Source organism: Mauremys mutica, chromosome 1 (assembly GCF_020497125.1).
Source record: "Mauremys mutica isolate MM-2020 ecotype Southern chromosome 1, ASM2049712v1, whole genome shotgun sequence".
NCBI lineage: Eukaryota > Metazoa > Chordata > Testudines > Geoemydidae > Mauremys > Mauremys mutica.
In genome coordinates this window covers 357,736,632-357,752,600 of record NC_059072.1, presented here as the reverse complement: position 1 = coordinate 357,752,600, position 15,969 = coordinate 357,736,632, and the positions used below count along the sequence as shown (strand labels likewise).

The following is a 15,969-nucleotide window of genomic DNA, read 5'->3' as shown; positions in this document are numbered from 1 at the left end:
TTGGAAGAAAATATAAAATCATTGCTGGTAAAATTTGCAGATGATACAAAAATCGATGGAGTGGTAAATAATGATAGATAGGGACAGGTTAGTTACACAGATCAGAGTGATCTAGGTACTTGGTAAAGAGGGCTAATTTAAATAACGCATTTTAATATAAAACAACACAGAGCAAACTATGTAGCTCACACTTACAAGACGAGGGACTGGAATATGGAATAGGAGCAGGAAGTTGAATTGGCGAGACAATTACTGATACAGTTGTGACATTCTATACCTCGAGGGAGAGTCCTGTAACCCGCATATTCCTCATTTTTTATATAATCGTGATCTTACCTTCAAGGCCTGCCCCATATGTATCAGGGAAAAGGTTATGATCTGCTGAAGGTCATTTCTCTGTCCATAGATGTACATCATTAATGCATATGAAGCTATGAGAATTGTGTTTTATGGTTTTCACTAAAACATGCTGTAAGTTGCGGAATCAGCCAGATATCAGCTCCCCAGAGGCGACAGCAAGGAAAGTAACCAGTGCCCGGACGGGGTGTCAAACAACCCATCAACAACCGTTGTCCTGCAAGGGAGCTGCAATTCAATGACTCACCTGCATGAGGCCACACCAGGGAAATTGCTCAACCTTGCCTGGAGACTCAGTAATGCCCCCAGACGTGCCTGGACTTGTATGTTCCCCAAGCACATGGGACTGAGGGTATAGAACAGAACAGAGCGGGCCCATGTTTCGCCTTTCTCCTGCCCTCACCTACGCTGCAAGCAACCAAGACACTCAGAAGAAAACTGAAGACTCCAACGGAGGAGACTGGCCCAGGTTTAAAGGATAAACCTGTATATTAAGCATAGGCATGGACTCCGTGGGTGCTCTGGGGCTGGAGCACACACAGGGAAAAATTGGTGGGTGCTGAGCACCTGCCGGCAGCCCCCCTATCAGCTCCCGCTGGTGGGCCCACTGATCAGTGCCTCCCCCTCCCTCCCTGTGCTTCCTGCAATCAGCTGTTTTGTGGCATTGGGGAGGCTCTGAGGGGGAAGGAGCAAAGATGTGGTGCACTCAGGGGACGGAGTGGAACTGGGCAGGAAGGGGTGGTGTGTGGCCTGGTAGGAAGAAGCGGGGTGGGAGTAGGGTCTTGGGGGAAGTGGTGGAGTGGGGGCAGGGCCTGGGGCAGAGCCAGGGGTCAAGCACCCCCTGGCACTTTTGAAAGTCGGTGCCTATGATATTCAGGATGGCAATATCCTGTGAGGTGAGAAACAGTTTAGTCTAGCTGTTGCCCAGTCTAATAGGGTTAAGAGTTTAGACAGTGTGCACTTTTTTCTTTTGGTAACTAACTGACTTTTTGCCTAACACTTTGTCACTTGAAATCTCTCTTTTGTAGTCAATACATTTGTTTAGCTGTTTATCTTTACCAGTGAGTTTGCCTGAAGTGTGTGGCAAATGTGCTGAGGTTTGCAAAGGCTGGTGTATGTCCACTTTCCATTGATGAAGTGGTGAACCAATTAATTAATTTGCACTGCTCATCTTGAGCAGGGCAAGACAGTATATTCCTGGGGTATAGTGCTGGGAGCTGCGGGGATTTGGCTCTGGTGCCTTTCCCTACCTGTGCTGTTACTGATTAGCCCCCATGCAATCACAGGACAGTCAGTGGGCAGGCAGGTGGGTAAACTAGCCCAGAATTGGACCTTTGATTTCACCAATTAAAAATATCTTCTGAGCAAATTTCATATGGAAGTGACTGAGAGATATAGACATGGGACCCCACAAAATGTCCTGTTACAGATTCACCTGGCCGACATACAGATTAAACCTATCTACTGTTTTAATGAAAATAGTTTGACTTAGTTCATTTCTTAGAAGTCTTTTACTGAAGTCATCAAAAATCAGTACCAAAGTGCTGGCATGACAGGAATACAAATAGTTTATTTATATAACAGACTCCAATTTATACCTCTATCATTGCAAGACAAATCCCACCTGGAATAGAACTATGACCTTTCATTTTGATCTACTCATCGATAACGTATAATCAAAACTTGCCCAAGCAGGTACCAGCGACACTCCCTCCATGTTCCTGGTTTCCCTTTGGAACGCTGGCAGAATAGCAGGACGACTTTGGATCTGGCAAGTCCCCTCACCATGATTTGTGTTGGAGAAAAAAAATGGGTAACACGAATAGGACAATTGAAAAACCAGCAAACAGCTTCAGAGAAGCAACGTGGACCAGGATGATGGATCCTCTAAACAGTGACGGCTCAGCTCACTGGGGAAGGCCAGGCCGCCTCTGACAGCTGTTAATAGGAAAAAGCGGATCAAACAATTGATAGGAAATTATTTTACACTGACAGAGATCTTTAAAGCTGGACACAGGTGTCCTTCCCAACAACTACTGCAACCTGCTTATTGCAGAGAGACATTAACCCATTTCACCTCAGCAGGACACTCCAGCCTGGGACATTCACCTCACTGGTGAGATATTTCACCTGCTTCCTCCCTCCTCAGCCTGCTTTTTTCTTCAGTATCAATAATTGGTGAGCACGTTTCCCCCAAGACAGTTCCAGAGGCTCAGATTTGGAGCTTGTATGCTGCATAAGTGTATTCCAGTTTTTGTTGGTTTGTTTTTATTGGCTTTAGGGAGAAATGTAGAGCTGGGCAGAGAAGGCCCATTCCATTTCGTGGAGGATTTCGAAATTTCAAAATTTGGTTTTATTCAGACTTGGAATAAAATACACCCACATTTTGAAATTCTCCACACAAGGGAACGGCGCGTCGGCTCTGGGGCAGTGCCCCAAGCAGGCTGTCCCAGAGTTGGGGGCACTGGAAGTTCTGGGTCTATGACTCCTAGGCAGCCCACCAGTCAAGCTGCCAAGGAGCCAGGCGGATGAGCTGGCCAGAACCCAGGCAGCGTTCTGACAGAACAGTGTCAAAATCAAACCACCTCTGCAAAAGGGGAAGAGTTTGATGATTTGTCAAATTCCAACGAGAAAATATTTTGTTGAGATTTTTCTGACTTGCTCTGGTAAAATAGCCATGTTTATGTTTAGTCCTTTGAGAGGATGTAGTTCCACTGGGGCTAGAATGGGCCTAGTTATGAGACGAGAGAGCTGGAGACACACTTGTGGTGCTGGGTTAGGGGATGAGTGTTCAGCTTATAGTTCAGAACACTGAAGATGAATCATTAGAGCTCTAAGGGGTTATTCTCCTCCTTAAATTTTCTTTTCTGAAATCAACTGCGCCTGGAATTGAGTCAGAGGGGAAGGTTCGCAGATACTAGTCATGAGCTCCATACGAGAACCTGGATAAATAAACAGAACATGCAGTTCACCTCATTTATTTCTCAACTGGTTTCATGTGACATGTTGTTTCCGTGGTGGGGTTGCTTTCAGCTCTGCACTTCAATACAGAGGTCAAGTCACTTTCAAAAGAATGAAAACAAAAATTTTCTCTCTTACCAGAGTTGTAAACACATGTTTGGGTCTTCTCGCCTATGGTACAAACAGAGGGTCAATGAAATGGGATCTGCCCAGGTAGAATTTTCAACTGCGTTCTACTATTTCCAAACAAACATAGGAACTGCCGGACGGGATCTAGCCTGGTGTCCTGTCCCTGACTGAGGTGAGGCCCAGCTGTATCAGGAAACTGCAAGAAACCCCGGAGGGGAATAACCTACACATAGAGGAAATTTCTTCCCCAACCCTGGCAGTTAGTAAGTGCCTTTTGTCCTCAAGCCTAAGGGTTTATTGCCCTTTTAAAACAATTAGTTTATCCTATGTAACAACTGTGGAGATTCTGTCTATATAAATGGCTAATTATTTTTTTGAATTCTGCTGAGCTCTTGGAGTCATGGAAACGTTGTGGCAATGAGTTCCACAAGTTAACCCTGCATTCTATATAACAGGGCCACACACCCTTTTACTAGTGATAAATTACACACTGCCATTTCCCCCATCTCATGTATTATTTGTATATCTCCATCATGTTTCCTTTTATGTCTTTTCTCTTAGCTCAGCCATCCCAATCTCTCCCATAGAAACCTCTCCAGACCTCCGATCATTTTCATCTCTTCTCTCTGAACTCTTTCTCCATCCCCACCTGCCCCAATAAATCTTTTAGAGCTAGATGATCAGACCCAAACCTAGTATCCCAGGGAAGAGTGACCAATTGATTCATGTTCTAATTAAGGCTGCGAGTCTGTCCCTGAGGTCATGGAGGTTACAGATTCTGTGACTTCTGCACCTGGTAGGTGCGACTGATCCCAGGGCCACCCGAGCAGCTCGGGAGGCTTCGGTGCAGGCACACTGCCCTCCCCCGCAGCACTGGTCCCGGGGCAGCGGGGCCACCACCCCCCCGACCAGCAGCAGCGGCGACTGTTCCGGGCTGCCCCCTCCTCTCTTCCCCGCTCCCCCAGCACCAGTGGGAGCCCGAGAGGCCCTTCCCCCAGCAGGTGCCACAGAGCCCCTGAGAACACCCAAGATTTAGTCTGGGGTATATAGTACAAGTCATGGACAGGTCCAGCAGCGTATTATCACCTAGGATGGCAAATTTATAATAGCAGCATTTTTGTAATCACTGCATCAGTGGCACCGCGATTCTACCAATCATAGCACGTATTGAAACCACCAATGACGGCACGACACCATTTAGTAAACATACTCACAAGAATTCTAAACATTAATAATATGACCAGAAGGAAGAAATTAAGTGGTTCTCAGTTTTGGATCCATGTGCGGTCCCGCGCTATAAGCAAAATCGCACTATACAGACGTGCGTTCAAGCGAGGGTCTGGTGTACTTGTCATTTTATTTATAATAAAACGTGTAAATGTTAAATTATTCTAATGATATTTAGATTCATTTTAGTTCAAATGAATTTGTAAAAAAATTAAAATAAATTCATATGGGGCTTGGGGTGGTAATTATTTCAGGGCCTGGGGTGGCAAAATCATTAATTCACCAATTTTAAACCTTGAAATTTTGTTTCTTGCCTATGACTTATCCATGACTTTTACTTAAAAAAAAAAAAAAGACTAAAACTTAACCTTAGTTATTAATATCTTCACATTATTTTCCAGCCCATCATTCCAGATGCATGGTAATGTTTTGTTTGGTTTCTAGACTTTCCAGCACATTGAACAGGGGTTTGCATTGAGATTTGCACTGAAGTCTCCACAATGATGGCCCGGTCTCTTTCTGAGTTGATACAGCTCATTAACAATCCAGTGAAATTATCCCTCACAATGTGCATTACCTTGAATGTGTATCAGTGATTTTCACCTGATCTTGCGTTGCCCATTCACCCAACTTGGTTATATAATAATATAATATATGGAGATATACCGATCTCGTAGAGCTGGAAGGGACCCCAAAAGGTCATCAAGTCCAGCCCCCTGCCTTCATTAGCAGGACCACATACTGATTTTGCCCCAGATCCCTAAGGGGCCGCCTCAAGGACTGAATTCATAACCCTGGGTTTAGCAGGCCAGTGCTCAAACCTCTGAGCTATCCCTCCCCCTTCTTGCTGAAGTTCCTCACCATTGTCCCTAGTCGTGACTGCCCCAAATAATGTGTCATCTGCACACTAGGCCACCCACTGCTCCCTTTTCCACAGCCTATGGATTTGCTGTGCCATGTCTGAGGAGCCACAGCTGCTCGGCCAGGGCTCCTATGGACTCTGTATGGGGCATGTGTGTGTTGAAGACTCACAGTGATTTGGGGCCTTCACCTGTCTTCCTAGTGTTCTCATCACCTGATGTCTAGGCACCTTCTCTTTCCTCAGTGAGTGCTTGGGACCCAGTGTCCACTCACCACAGCCCAAGCCCTCTCTAGCAGCAAGAGTCGTGGCAGCCTGTCTCCCGCAGCCCTGGTGGCAAGTCCCCATGTCAGCATCCCTCTCATCAGCTCTCCCTGAAGTGGGGTTTTCAAATTCACCACAGCAAATAGCCCCACACAAATATTTCTTGTGTTCAGCCCAGTACTCACCGCCCAGGTACGCGCAGTTAAAATGGCTGCAGGTCCGGTTTGTGCTCCGGAGGTCAAAGCTGTTACTTCCTTGTCCTTGGGACACACTGAATATCTCATGGACTGGGATTAACACTTCTTCGTCGGGAGGACTGTATGAGAAGTTCCAGATCTTCACGCCAAAGCACGTGCGGATGGTGAAGAGTGCGGGCGTGGCTGTTAGGTTCTTAGTGCTGTATCTCTCAGCCACTTCTTCTTTAATAGATGAAGAGGCAAAGTGTCCAAACCTGATGTCACCTGATTCTGTGTGCTGAAAACTGACAGAAACCCCCCGGTACACTGTCGTATTGTACATCACATCACACCTCCCTCGTAGGAGCTGTATGGCTCTTGTCAAGTAATAATGAAAGGCTTTGAACTGGAAACTGGCCATGTAATGAGCTCGAGATGTCCCAGCCCCTCTCACTGCTGCATTCAACTCACTGTGAAAGTCATTGTCAGTATAGGCTACTATGGCTCTTCCATACTCATCTTCAAAGCTTTTGGGGAGAGAAATTTCTTTTTTTACACATTCCCATTCTTTTTCTGCATTTTCCCACACCGTTCTAAACACTGAGGACATGGACTTTTCTTTCTCTAGCAGTTCAGGTGCAATTCCATCCATTTCTTCAGCACATCCTATATACTGGTCATCAAAAGCATCAGGCATCATGCTCAGCTCCACCTGGCATTGTGCCTGGGAGAATAAAGGAAACATACAGTCACATTAGCATTTGAGTTACAATAGCACCTAGAGGTCACACCCAGGATTGGGGCCCCGTTGTGCTCAGCCCTGTACAAACACACAAAGAGATGGTCTCTGCCCTTAGTAGCTTACCTCTAAATAGACAAGACAGAGGAAAGGTGGGAGGGGGGACATATAGGCAGAATCCTCAGTGTGTTGCATGGCAAATGTTATGTTGAGGGGGAAGGGACGACACACCCAAGGACCAGCAAGACCTGTAATCACGGCAGATGCATGTTTCGTTTACTTGGGACTGTGTTAGTGTCATAGATACATTGTGTGCAGGTGGGGAGGGGGAGGTTAGGAAGAAAGGCAGGAACTGATACATTAATAGGGAAGACAAAGCCTGAGGAACAAGGGACATAGAAGGGAGGGAGATAGGAGGGACTAAAAACCCAATCCACTCCCACGGGAATTTCTAGAAATCACCCCCATTTACCTCAGCGGGAGTCAGCAGGTTGCCATGTTCATAAGCCAGCCATGCACTGCATGCTCCAGGGCTGGCGGTGCCCATGGGAAGATTCCATCCAGGATCCAACCCCCAAACGCGCTTGTAGGACGGCAACACCGTTGTGATGGGTTGTATAAACCCCACACTGGTTAACCAAAGGTTAACAGGAGCCTGAGCCCCTTTAGGCTGCGGGGTGGCACTTGGAGGGGTGTTATGCACAAATGGTGATCAAATCCGGCTGGGAATGTCCCCTCTTGGGCTAAAGGCAGAGAGAGGCCTGGAGCCAGAACTGAGGGCTTAGAGCCAGGAGGAGGCCTGGGAGGCTGGGGGCAGTGAAGCCTGCGGCCAGAGATGAGTTGCCTCAGGCCAGGAGGAAGCCGGGGACAGTGTTGGTAAAGCCTAGGGGGCGTTTGGACTGGAGTTTGAGGGGCTGCAGGGAGGGTGGGGGGGAAGACCTCGGCAGTCCCTCTCCTGGCAGTAAAGAGTGGAGAGACCTGAGGGGAACAGGGAGGCTGAGGGAGGTTTAATTTTGTTCTTTTGGTTTGGGATCCTGTTGGGTGATTCCACGGGGGAGCCCTGCGAGCCCAGCCCTGAAAGGAGGGTGAGCTGGGAGAGGCTGTGGGGACTGGAAAGAGGCTGTGGTGGGAAGATATCCAGGGAGGCAGCAGTAAGGAGTCTGATGAAGCAGACCTTGGCTGCTGGTCAAAGGGTCCCTGGACTGGAACCCAGTTTAGTGGGAGGGCCTGGGGGTTCCCCCCCCCCCCCAGCCACTGCAAAATGTGGTGTGGGGCCCTGATTAGACAAAAATTGTCAGAGGTGGTCTCAGTGCATTTGGTCCTGCCTCAACAGGGGGGCTGTATCGGATGACCTCTCGAGGTCCCTTCCAGCCCTACACGTCTATAGGTCTAAGGCAGTATGGCTGCCTGCAAAGCCTTGAGCAGAACCACGAGAAAACATAGAGTGCTTCCCTGGCAAAGCTCAGGAGTTTACCTGAGGGATTCCCAGACAGGTTTGAAGGCTGAAGTATGTCAAGGGGATCAGCAGAGACTTCACCATGGTTCCAACATCCCTGTGCGGCTGCAGGAGAATCCATCAGGAACGTCAGTGGAGATTTGGGGGAAAGAACACATCAAAACCAAACATCCTCCCCATTGTTTCACTGTGATCCGTTGTTCCACATTCAGTAACTGGGATTTCCCAGGCAGGAATTGCTAATCTCACAGACTGCAGCCCGGCCATAATGGAGGTGAGTTTGACCCTGAAATACAGTTCTCAGCTGGAGGGGTGGGGAGTAGTTGTGGGGAGATCCTGCTTTCACTTCCTAACGGATTCTGTGGGGTGGAAATACTGTACCTAGTGCTGCTGTGTTTACTGGAAACTGCTGCACGGTACACAGAACCCAACAGGCTGGGAAGGTCTGTCGATCGTATTCTAGAGAAAGGGGCTAAAATAATGATATAACTGAATAGTTCAGTGCCTCACCCAAGTGCCTGATCAAGTGTTTGCTCAGCAACCTCATACACTCTGCACCTTGCTGCTTAGTTCTGCCCCAGGGCTAACGGGGTGATCGACGACTCAGATGTCAAACACCAGAGCTGATCCTAGGCCCAAGGGTCAGAACCACACGGCCCTGTCAGAGACACACACAGACCTCTGTCACCTGGCCTGGTCAGGGACCCAAACCACAGCCACACAACCCACACGACCCACATGGAAACAAACAGCGAACAGACCAACACAAAACTCACCCTTTACCTCCGTGCACTGTATCTACAGCTACACCCTGAAAAACTCCCCTGCTTGCCTCTCCTGTTCGCCTGCTGAGCTGATCCCTTGTTTAGAGGATATGGGGTGGAGTTGGGTCTTTGGGGCCAGGGAAAGGGAGCCAGGCATTGGAATTTGGATCCAGGGGGAGAACCCGTGACATGAGGACTAGGGCGTGGCAATGTCTTGCTCAGAGAAAGCAGAGATAGAGTCAGGAATGGAGAGTAACAGGGACTTCCACTGAACACATGGAAATGCCGTCACTCCTCTGGCCTTTGCCTGTAAAGGAGAGGGTGTGTGGTGGTGCTCTCCCTCCCTGGGGTTGGCTTGGTGTGGGTGATGGTACATGGGGTGGTGGGATGGATGTCAGCACAGAGTGAATGGGTACGATATGTAGGGGTGTGATGTGTGTACTGATCGGGTGGGTGGAAAATGAATCTAAACACATTTAATATTTCTAACAACAACAAAGGGCCGGGTGATGCTTCTTCATTTGAAATGGCTCTTCCACGGTAGCTTGACATTGGGAAACAATATCTGAGCTTTGACACATTTGGGGGATACAGCCACATTCTCAGTGGTTCATGTTTTCTTTGTTAAGGACCGAATCCCCTTTTGAATGTAAATGCCTGATTCTCAAGGAGAGAACATCTTCCCACTGCAAAACCCCACAGCTGTGTCCTTTTCCAAACCATATACTGATTTTTTACACATTTCCTCTCTCTCTCTCAGCCATCTTGCTGTAGCACCAGTAATGAAGTTGACTTTCAAAGACTCCATTGGCTATAACTTCACCTGGGGTTTGTAGTAGAGTTAAAGGCTCTGCAAAATACTTAATACAGTTCCAGACTGTGTTACCGTACTTTTTCCACACACCTTCTCTAGGGCTGACAGGAGGATAATGTCAATTTTCCCAGTCCCTGTCCATAGAAAACTCTATGATATATCACTAAAATGTGGATACATTTTCATTTTGTTATAGGTTTTCTTCCCCCTAATGTAGACTTCTCTCAGCACAGAAGCACAATGTAGGCCTTCCTGGAGCCTAGCTAACAGTGTGAACCAAAGGCTGTGAACCAGAGTAGGTCTGGCCTGCTCAATATAGCAACACACCAGATACTGTCTAACACCAAGTAAGCATGTTCCTGACTGGAGATGATGGTTCAGGAGTCCCAGAGTTCTCAAGTATCGCTGTGAACACATTCCTAGGAGATGGTACAGGAACACACTGGTCCTGAGTAAGATAAGAATGCGATGACAGGATAATGGATGGGGATGTTTTGATGGAACTAGCAGGTACCAGGATAAGGCTGGTAACCAAACACATCTGGAGTGCAATACATAAGTTGTCTATATTCATGAATAAAAAGAGAAGCCATAGGAGGACACCTTTGTCCAGCTGAGGGGGCAGTGTCTGACTGAGCTGGTCCATTGTCACAGGCATACATATGTAGTGTCCCTGTAGCTCCTGTAAACCTGGCCGAGCACGTTAGCCACCGAACCGAGCCTCTGGTCTTGCCTTATGAGTAACACTGAGGTCTGCTGAATCAGCAAGTTGTGCTCTCTGCTAATGCACTTAACACTGGAGCTCCAAGAATAATAAAATGTTAGGACTGGAAGGGTCCTTGAGAGGTCTTCTAGTCTAGTCCTCTGCACTCATGGCAGGGCTGAGTATTATCTAGACCATCCCTGACAGCTGTTGGTCTAGCCTGCTCTTAAAAATCTCCAATGATGGAGATTCCACAACCTCCCTGGGCCATTTATTCCAGTGCTTAACTACCCTGACAGGAAGTTTTTCCAAATGTCCAACCTAAACTGCCATTTCTGCAATTTAAGCCCATTGCTTCTTGTCCTATCCTCAGAGGTAAAGAAGAACAATTTTTCATCTCCTCCTTGTAACAACCTTTTATGTACTTGAAAACTGTTATCATTCTCAAGGCTGAATCCCCACTCTGTCACTCTAAGTGCAGAAAGTGGGGGCTCACAAGGATTCTAAAAATCTACCATGTATTAAACTTCTTGTATTAAACTCCCAACATTACAGCTTTTCTCTGACCTTGGCTTGGTAAATTCTGCCACCACCCAAATGCAAAAAAACCCTTTGAACCCAGGAAGGAGCACTTGGGAATTCCTCCCTGTGGGGTACCCTCAAGCCCTTTCACACACACCCTCACCTCCGGGGAAGAGCTGAAAAAGAAAACAAAGGGAATTAGCTGTGGCTACCAGCTAATCAAACAATATGCACAAACCTCTTAGGACACCAAAAATCCAATCCTGTTCTTAAAAAAGGTAAATTTTATTAAAAACTAAAAGGAAAAATAATACATCTGGAAGTTAGGCTTTTTGATAGATCTTAAAAGAAACAATTCCAAAAATTAAGCACCCAAAATAGCTTTCTTGGGGGTTCAACTTAAAGGTTATGTCAAAGTTAGACTCAGGACTCACAGTTTGTCAGACCACTCTGTTTTATTAGCACAGCACTCTGCTAATAACACCCAGATAATGTGAGCCCCATGCACGACACAAACTATCTTATTTATACAGATAAAAGGGCGGGAACTAAACAAAGGGACAAAGAGAGCAAAACTGTAAAATTTACCTGGGGCACAGCAGCATATCCTACTTCCTTACTAACTCTTATCGATCTAAGGCTAATACTTCACCAATTGCCCTTAAGTGGAGCATTGTTTTACCTTAATGTCTGCATTCCTGACACCTGGATTGCAGCATTTCAGCTCTTTTGCTTAAAGGTACACACAGCATTTCTTTAATCCTTTCTATTTTTACAATATAATTCATTCTGCTTTCACAGTTACAAGCAAACAAAAGTATCTGGGGTTAACACAGAGGAGATCCACAAGCCAAAATAAAGAAATAAACCTAATCACATCTAGCTAAACATTCCTAATTTACTTACATATTTGAGAGGTTTCAAATAAGTACTTCTAGGTATGATCTCACGAATTTTCATACCTGGTTCAAGCCTTATACAGCATTTCTGCTTATAGCATTGCTGCACCGTGTCTCCTCTGGAGAACAACAGCACACAGACAAAGGGAAGTTTTTTCCTCATTTTAAAAAGTTCTAGCCTTCCCATTGGCTCTTTTGGTCAGGTGCCCACTCCCTTTTCTTTTACCTGTGGGCTTGTTAACCCTTTACAGGTAAAGCAAGCAGAGAACAGACACCAACAGGGATTTTACAGCTAACTGGCTGGCTGGGTGTCCATCAAAAGGAACTACCCAACCACTTTATTTATCACAGGAGTCCTTGAGGTCAGGCAGGCCTCTGGGTAAAGGGGGCTGGGGGAGGACTTACCCTTTCACTAGCCGATTCCAGGGGTAGTGCAGAAGCCAGGAAAGTTCCCCACAATAGCAGGACCATTCCCCCGCTTACACTTATACACATGGGTGTGTCTAGACAGGAGTTTTGACATCCTAATTTCAGTGGAGTTCACTGATTGCCAATTAACCCACCTAACAGACATCTTTAAAATGCTAATTTAGACACTTCACAAATGTTTGTTACAGCTGAGCCCAAGGGTAAAGCACTAACAGTGTGGGGGGAGGGGACGCAGTGGCAGGGCCGGCTCCAGGCACCAGCAGAGGAAGCACATGCCTGGGGCGGCACATGCTAAGGGGCGGCATTCCATCCATTCTTGGGACGGCACAGTCTGGGCGGTTTTTTTTTGTTGCTTCGGCAGTTCGAGCAGCTTTTGCCTTGTTTTGCTTGGGACAGCAAAAATGGTAGAGCCGGCCCTGTGCAGTGGTGACCTTGCCCAGCTACATCAGAGTAAAAACTACAGAGCCCCTTGTAGGTGAAAACAGCTACAAAACTGTCCCAGTAAAAAAATGTCTGGCGGCTCTCAGTGTATTTCCTCCCAAGTGAACCAACTCTTACTCTGGCTGTGACAGAAATAAAATATTGGACAGACTCAGTAATGCAAACTGGCTAAGAACTGTGAACATCCTATTCCATTAATGTGTTGCCCTGTTTCTGGGAGACCCCCAGTTCAAGTCCTTCCTCCACCTGAGAGGAGAAGAGATTTGAATAGGTATCAATCACCTTTGGGGGGAATGCCCTAGCTACTGGCCTATGGGACAGTCTGGTGTGGGGCTTCCTCAATCTCCCCTGTTGATGCTGTTCCCTGGGGATACATAATCTTAAAAAGGTTTTGGAGGAGGGGGGATGGGAGCCTGGGATTCCCACTGCCAAGGCAGGTGCCAGGAACACTAGGGGACAGGGTCTCTCTCACACTTGCTCTCTCGCTCAGGCCAATGATTCTGTCACTATGGCTCCACAATGGAACAACTTCAGCAGTGGGCCAGAGAAAGAGAGAGTCCAAGCAGCAAGTATGGGAATGACTCTGTAGACCAATGGTTGACGTCATCACCACTTAAGTACTAGAGCCCAGTTCAAATCCTTCTCCCTCTCTGGTAGATTGAGGGGGGGCAAAGTGTGTGTATATGTTCCTGCTTGTCCCAGGTAGTACCCTAACCACTGGGCTTGATCACTTAGTGGTTTCAGCATTGGCCTGCTAAACCCAGGGGTGTGAGTTCAATCCTTGAGGGGGCCACTTAGAGATCTGGGGCAAAAATCAGTACTTGGCCCTGCCTAGTGAAGGCAGGGGGCTGGACTTAATGACCTTTCAAGGTCCCTTCCAATCCTAGGAGATAAATTTTATAAATATATATACACACACACCTAGGAGGGAAGTCATATTACCTCCCAACCCCTGTTTTTTATGTAAGCTTCTTTATACACTTACTAGATCAGGTCCCACAGGCGAGTTAGGTGGAGGAACGCCTATTTTCCCCTTGTTCATGCACCACTGTGGAGCTTCAGGGTGAATGTGCAGAGGTACAGACATAGAAGCCTAGGGAATTCTTTACTGAAAAATTCAGGTGCCAAACAAGTTTACACACCTATAGGGTTCAGGAGCAGCTGAGTGGGGAATCCTAATGGGGGCCTGATTATGAGATTTAGGTGCCTAAAGTGGCAGCTAGGTATGGATAGATATCAGCTGCCCTGGCAATCTCTAGGAAGACATGAACAGCTTTCTGCCTGGGAGGGTCACCTGATGCTATGAACGGATCGTCTTGGTGGTTGTACCAGTAGAGGATGGATCTTTAAAAAGAACAAACTGGGATGTTTGCACTCTATGGAAATAGTTGTAGTCAAAGTGTGTTAGGATGTAGATGTGGGCACAATAAGTGGAATCTTTATTTTCACTCCCTGGGGTTTGAAAGATTTCTGTAGCTTCCCCCCAGTCCTGAAACTTTTCTAATCTTGTAACAAATTTGAGATCTAAAATCAACTCACTGGAAAATATTGGACTTTTAATTCTAAGCACCAAATTCTGCCCTCTGAGACTGCGATTAGTATTACAGAACCACCTAGCGATCCCACCCTGGAGTGAAGTCCCATTGAGCAGTCCCTCTGCTGAGGAGTTTGCAGTCTAAGACAGACAAAGGCTGGTGGAGAAAGAGAAGTAAAGTCACTTGCCCAATGTCACAAACAGCCAGCCAATGACAGAGCTGGGATGAGAACCGAGATCACCTGGCTCTAACATGGGTGCCTTCTCTACCAGACCACAGATACATTGGTGCGGGACAGATGTAGCTGTGGTGAGATTTGTATCATTGACTTTTTTTGCATTTATAACTTTTTATTAATTTGTCAAATACAACAAATAGACCAAAATACCAGATTCATCATAATACAGACAGTAAGTAAAGGGGTCAAGCCCAAAGGGGGTGGGAGGGAAGCGACATATCTATCGTCAGGCTCTGCATTAATCACAGAGCTCTAAGAAGTCAGCGCAAAGGCTGCGGAATGCAGTCGTTGGTTGGCTGCGAGTCGGCCATATCACTGAGCCAGGCATTAACGTTTGGTGGGGATGGACTTTTCCATTTTTGCAAGATCAATGTTTCAGCGACCCAAGCAGATTTGTATCACTGGCTAAACCACAGTCCAACCTGCTGTCTAGGGATGAATGTAGCACAAGTCTCTGCAATGAGGTTAATGAGGAGTAAGAATTTAAAGCTGTTACTATACCTGACTTCCCCGAGTGGCTGCGATTCCCTGGCAGGCTGCTGACCCAAGCAAGAGATGGCTGCAGACTGAATACTACAGCTGCAAATGCTCATACTACAGGAAACCGCCTGCCTTTAGCTAAGAAACCTCCCTGTTGACTTTCACTTTCAGAATTAATGGAATCGTTTTTAGCAACAAGGGCTTGAGCTAAATCTCACTGAAGCCAATGGAAAGACTCTCATTGATTTCAATGGGCTTTGGATCAGGCCTACACAGACTGAAAAGGTTACTATGAGCTAGGACAAGGGCTCCTGAGTATTCCCAGTATCACCTATTTCCCAGTGTATCCACAAAACTACCCTCTTTTTATCCTCTGTGCTTCCGGTTCAAGGATTCTTTATCTCCCTGAACCAGATGTTAAAGCCAAGTAAAGACTCCAAACACTCTGGTATTTTAGAGGCAACAGGTTACTTAGAAACAAAGGGAAACAACATGCAAGCGCGGGAACGGTTCTGCTATTGTGAGGAACTTTCCTGGCTTATACACTGCCCCTGTGAAATGGGCTAGCGAAAGCATCTGAGTCTTTGCTCCCACTGCCTTTACCCAGAGGCTGCCTGACCTCGGGGGCTCCCCTTCCACTCTCCTGTGTGGCAGAGACTCTTGTAACCCCGACAAGGCTGGGCCCAGGATTCCTGGGGGGCTCAACCCCCAACCTTGTTGTGGTCACTTAGGACAGGGGCTAGGGTGTCTCCACTCCAGGGTGCTCTCTCCTCACTGGACACTTCCCTGACCCACTGATCATTCCATGCAACTCAAAGCAAATAAAATGCATTAAACAGCAATCAATTGAAAAAAATAAGAAAAAAATGAGAAAGGTGAATGGAAAACCCGTCACCCCGCTCTGTGGCATGGGGACATCACAACCAGCGTCTCTGGGATGTCAGGGCAGTTCACAGTCTGTTCTTCAACGTCCCGG

At 46.9% G+C, this 15,969-nt stretch overlaps 1 protein-coding gene across 5 annotated transcripts; it reads right to left on the bottom strand.

Annotated features, from left to right (window-relative positions):
* Positions 1–1,913: 1,913 nt before the first annotated feature.
* LOC123374012 (ecto-ADP-ribosyltransferase 5-like) lies at positions 1,914–15,128 on the bottom strand. Of its 5 annotated transcripts, none has more exons than XM_045023407.1 (5): positions 11,878–12,042; positions 8,187–8,273; positions 5,983–6,697; positions 3,457–3,489; positions 1,914–3,299 (listed from the first exon to the last, which is right to left on the bottom strand). In XM_045023407.1, the coding sequence occupies exons 1-5, from the start codon at positions 12,031–12,033 to the stop codon at positions 3,211–3,213; spliced, it is 1,080 nt and encodes a 359-aa protein (XP_044879342.1). In that variant the 5' UTR covers positions 12,034–12,042; the 3' UTR covers positions 1,914–3,210. The 5 variants fall into 5 exon arrangements, with proteins under 5 accessions (XP_044879342.1, XP_044879351.1, XP_044879360.1 ...); XM_045023416.1 differs by having other exon boundaries at positions 1,914–2,295; XM_045023425.1 differs by lacking the exon at positions 11,878–12,042 and adding an exon at positions 15,015–15,128 and having other exon boundaries at positions 1,914–3,489.
* Positions 15,129–15,969: the final 841 nt, after the last annotated feature.

Excerpts from the sequence above, each read along its gene's own strand:
- LOC123374012 (XM_045023402.1), bottom strand. The coding sequence starts at position 12,033 with ATGAGGAAAAAACTTCCCTTTGTCTGTGTGCTGTTGTTCTCCAGAGGA. Across the intron at positions 8,274-11,877 it reads ATTTGAAACCTCTCAAATAT|CCGCACAGGGATGTTGGAAC; the intron begins GTAAGTAAATTA and ends ATTCTCCTGCAG. Across the intron at positions 3,490-5,982 it reads TAACTGCGCGTACCTGGGCG|GCGAGAAGACCCAAACATGT; the intron begins GTGAGTACTGGG and ends TTTGTACCATAG.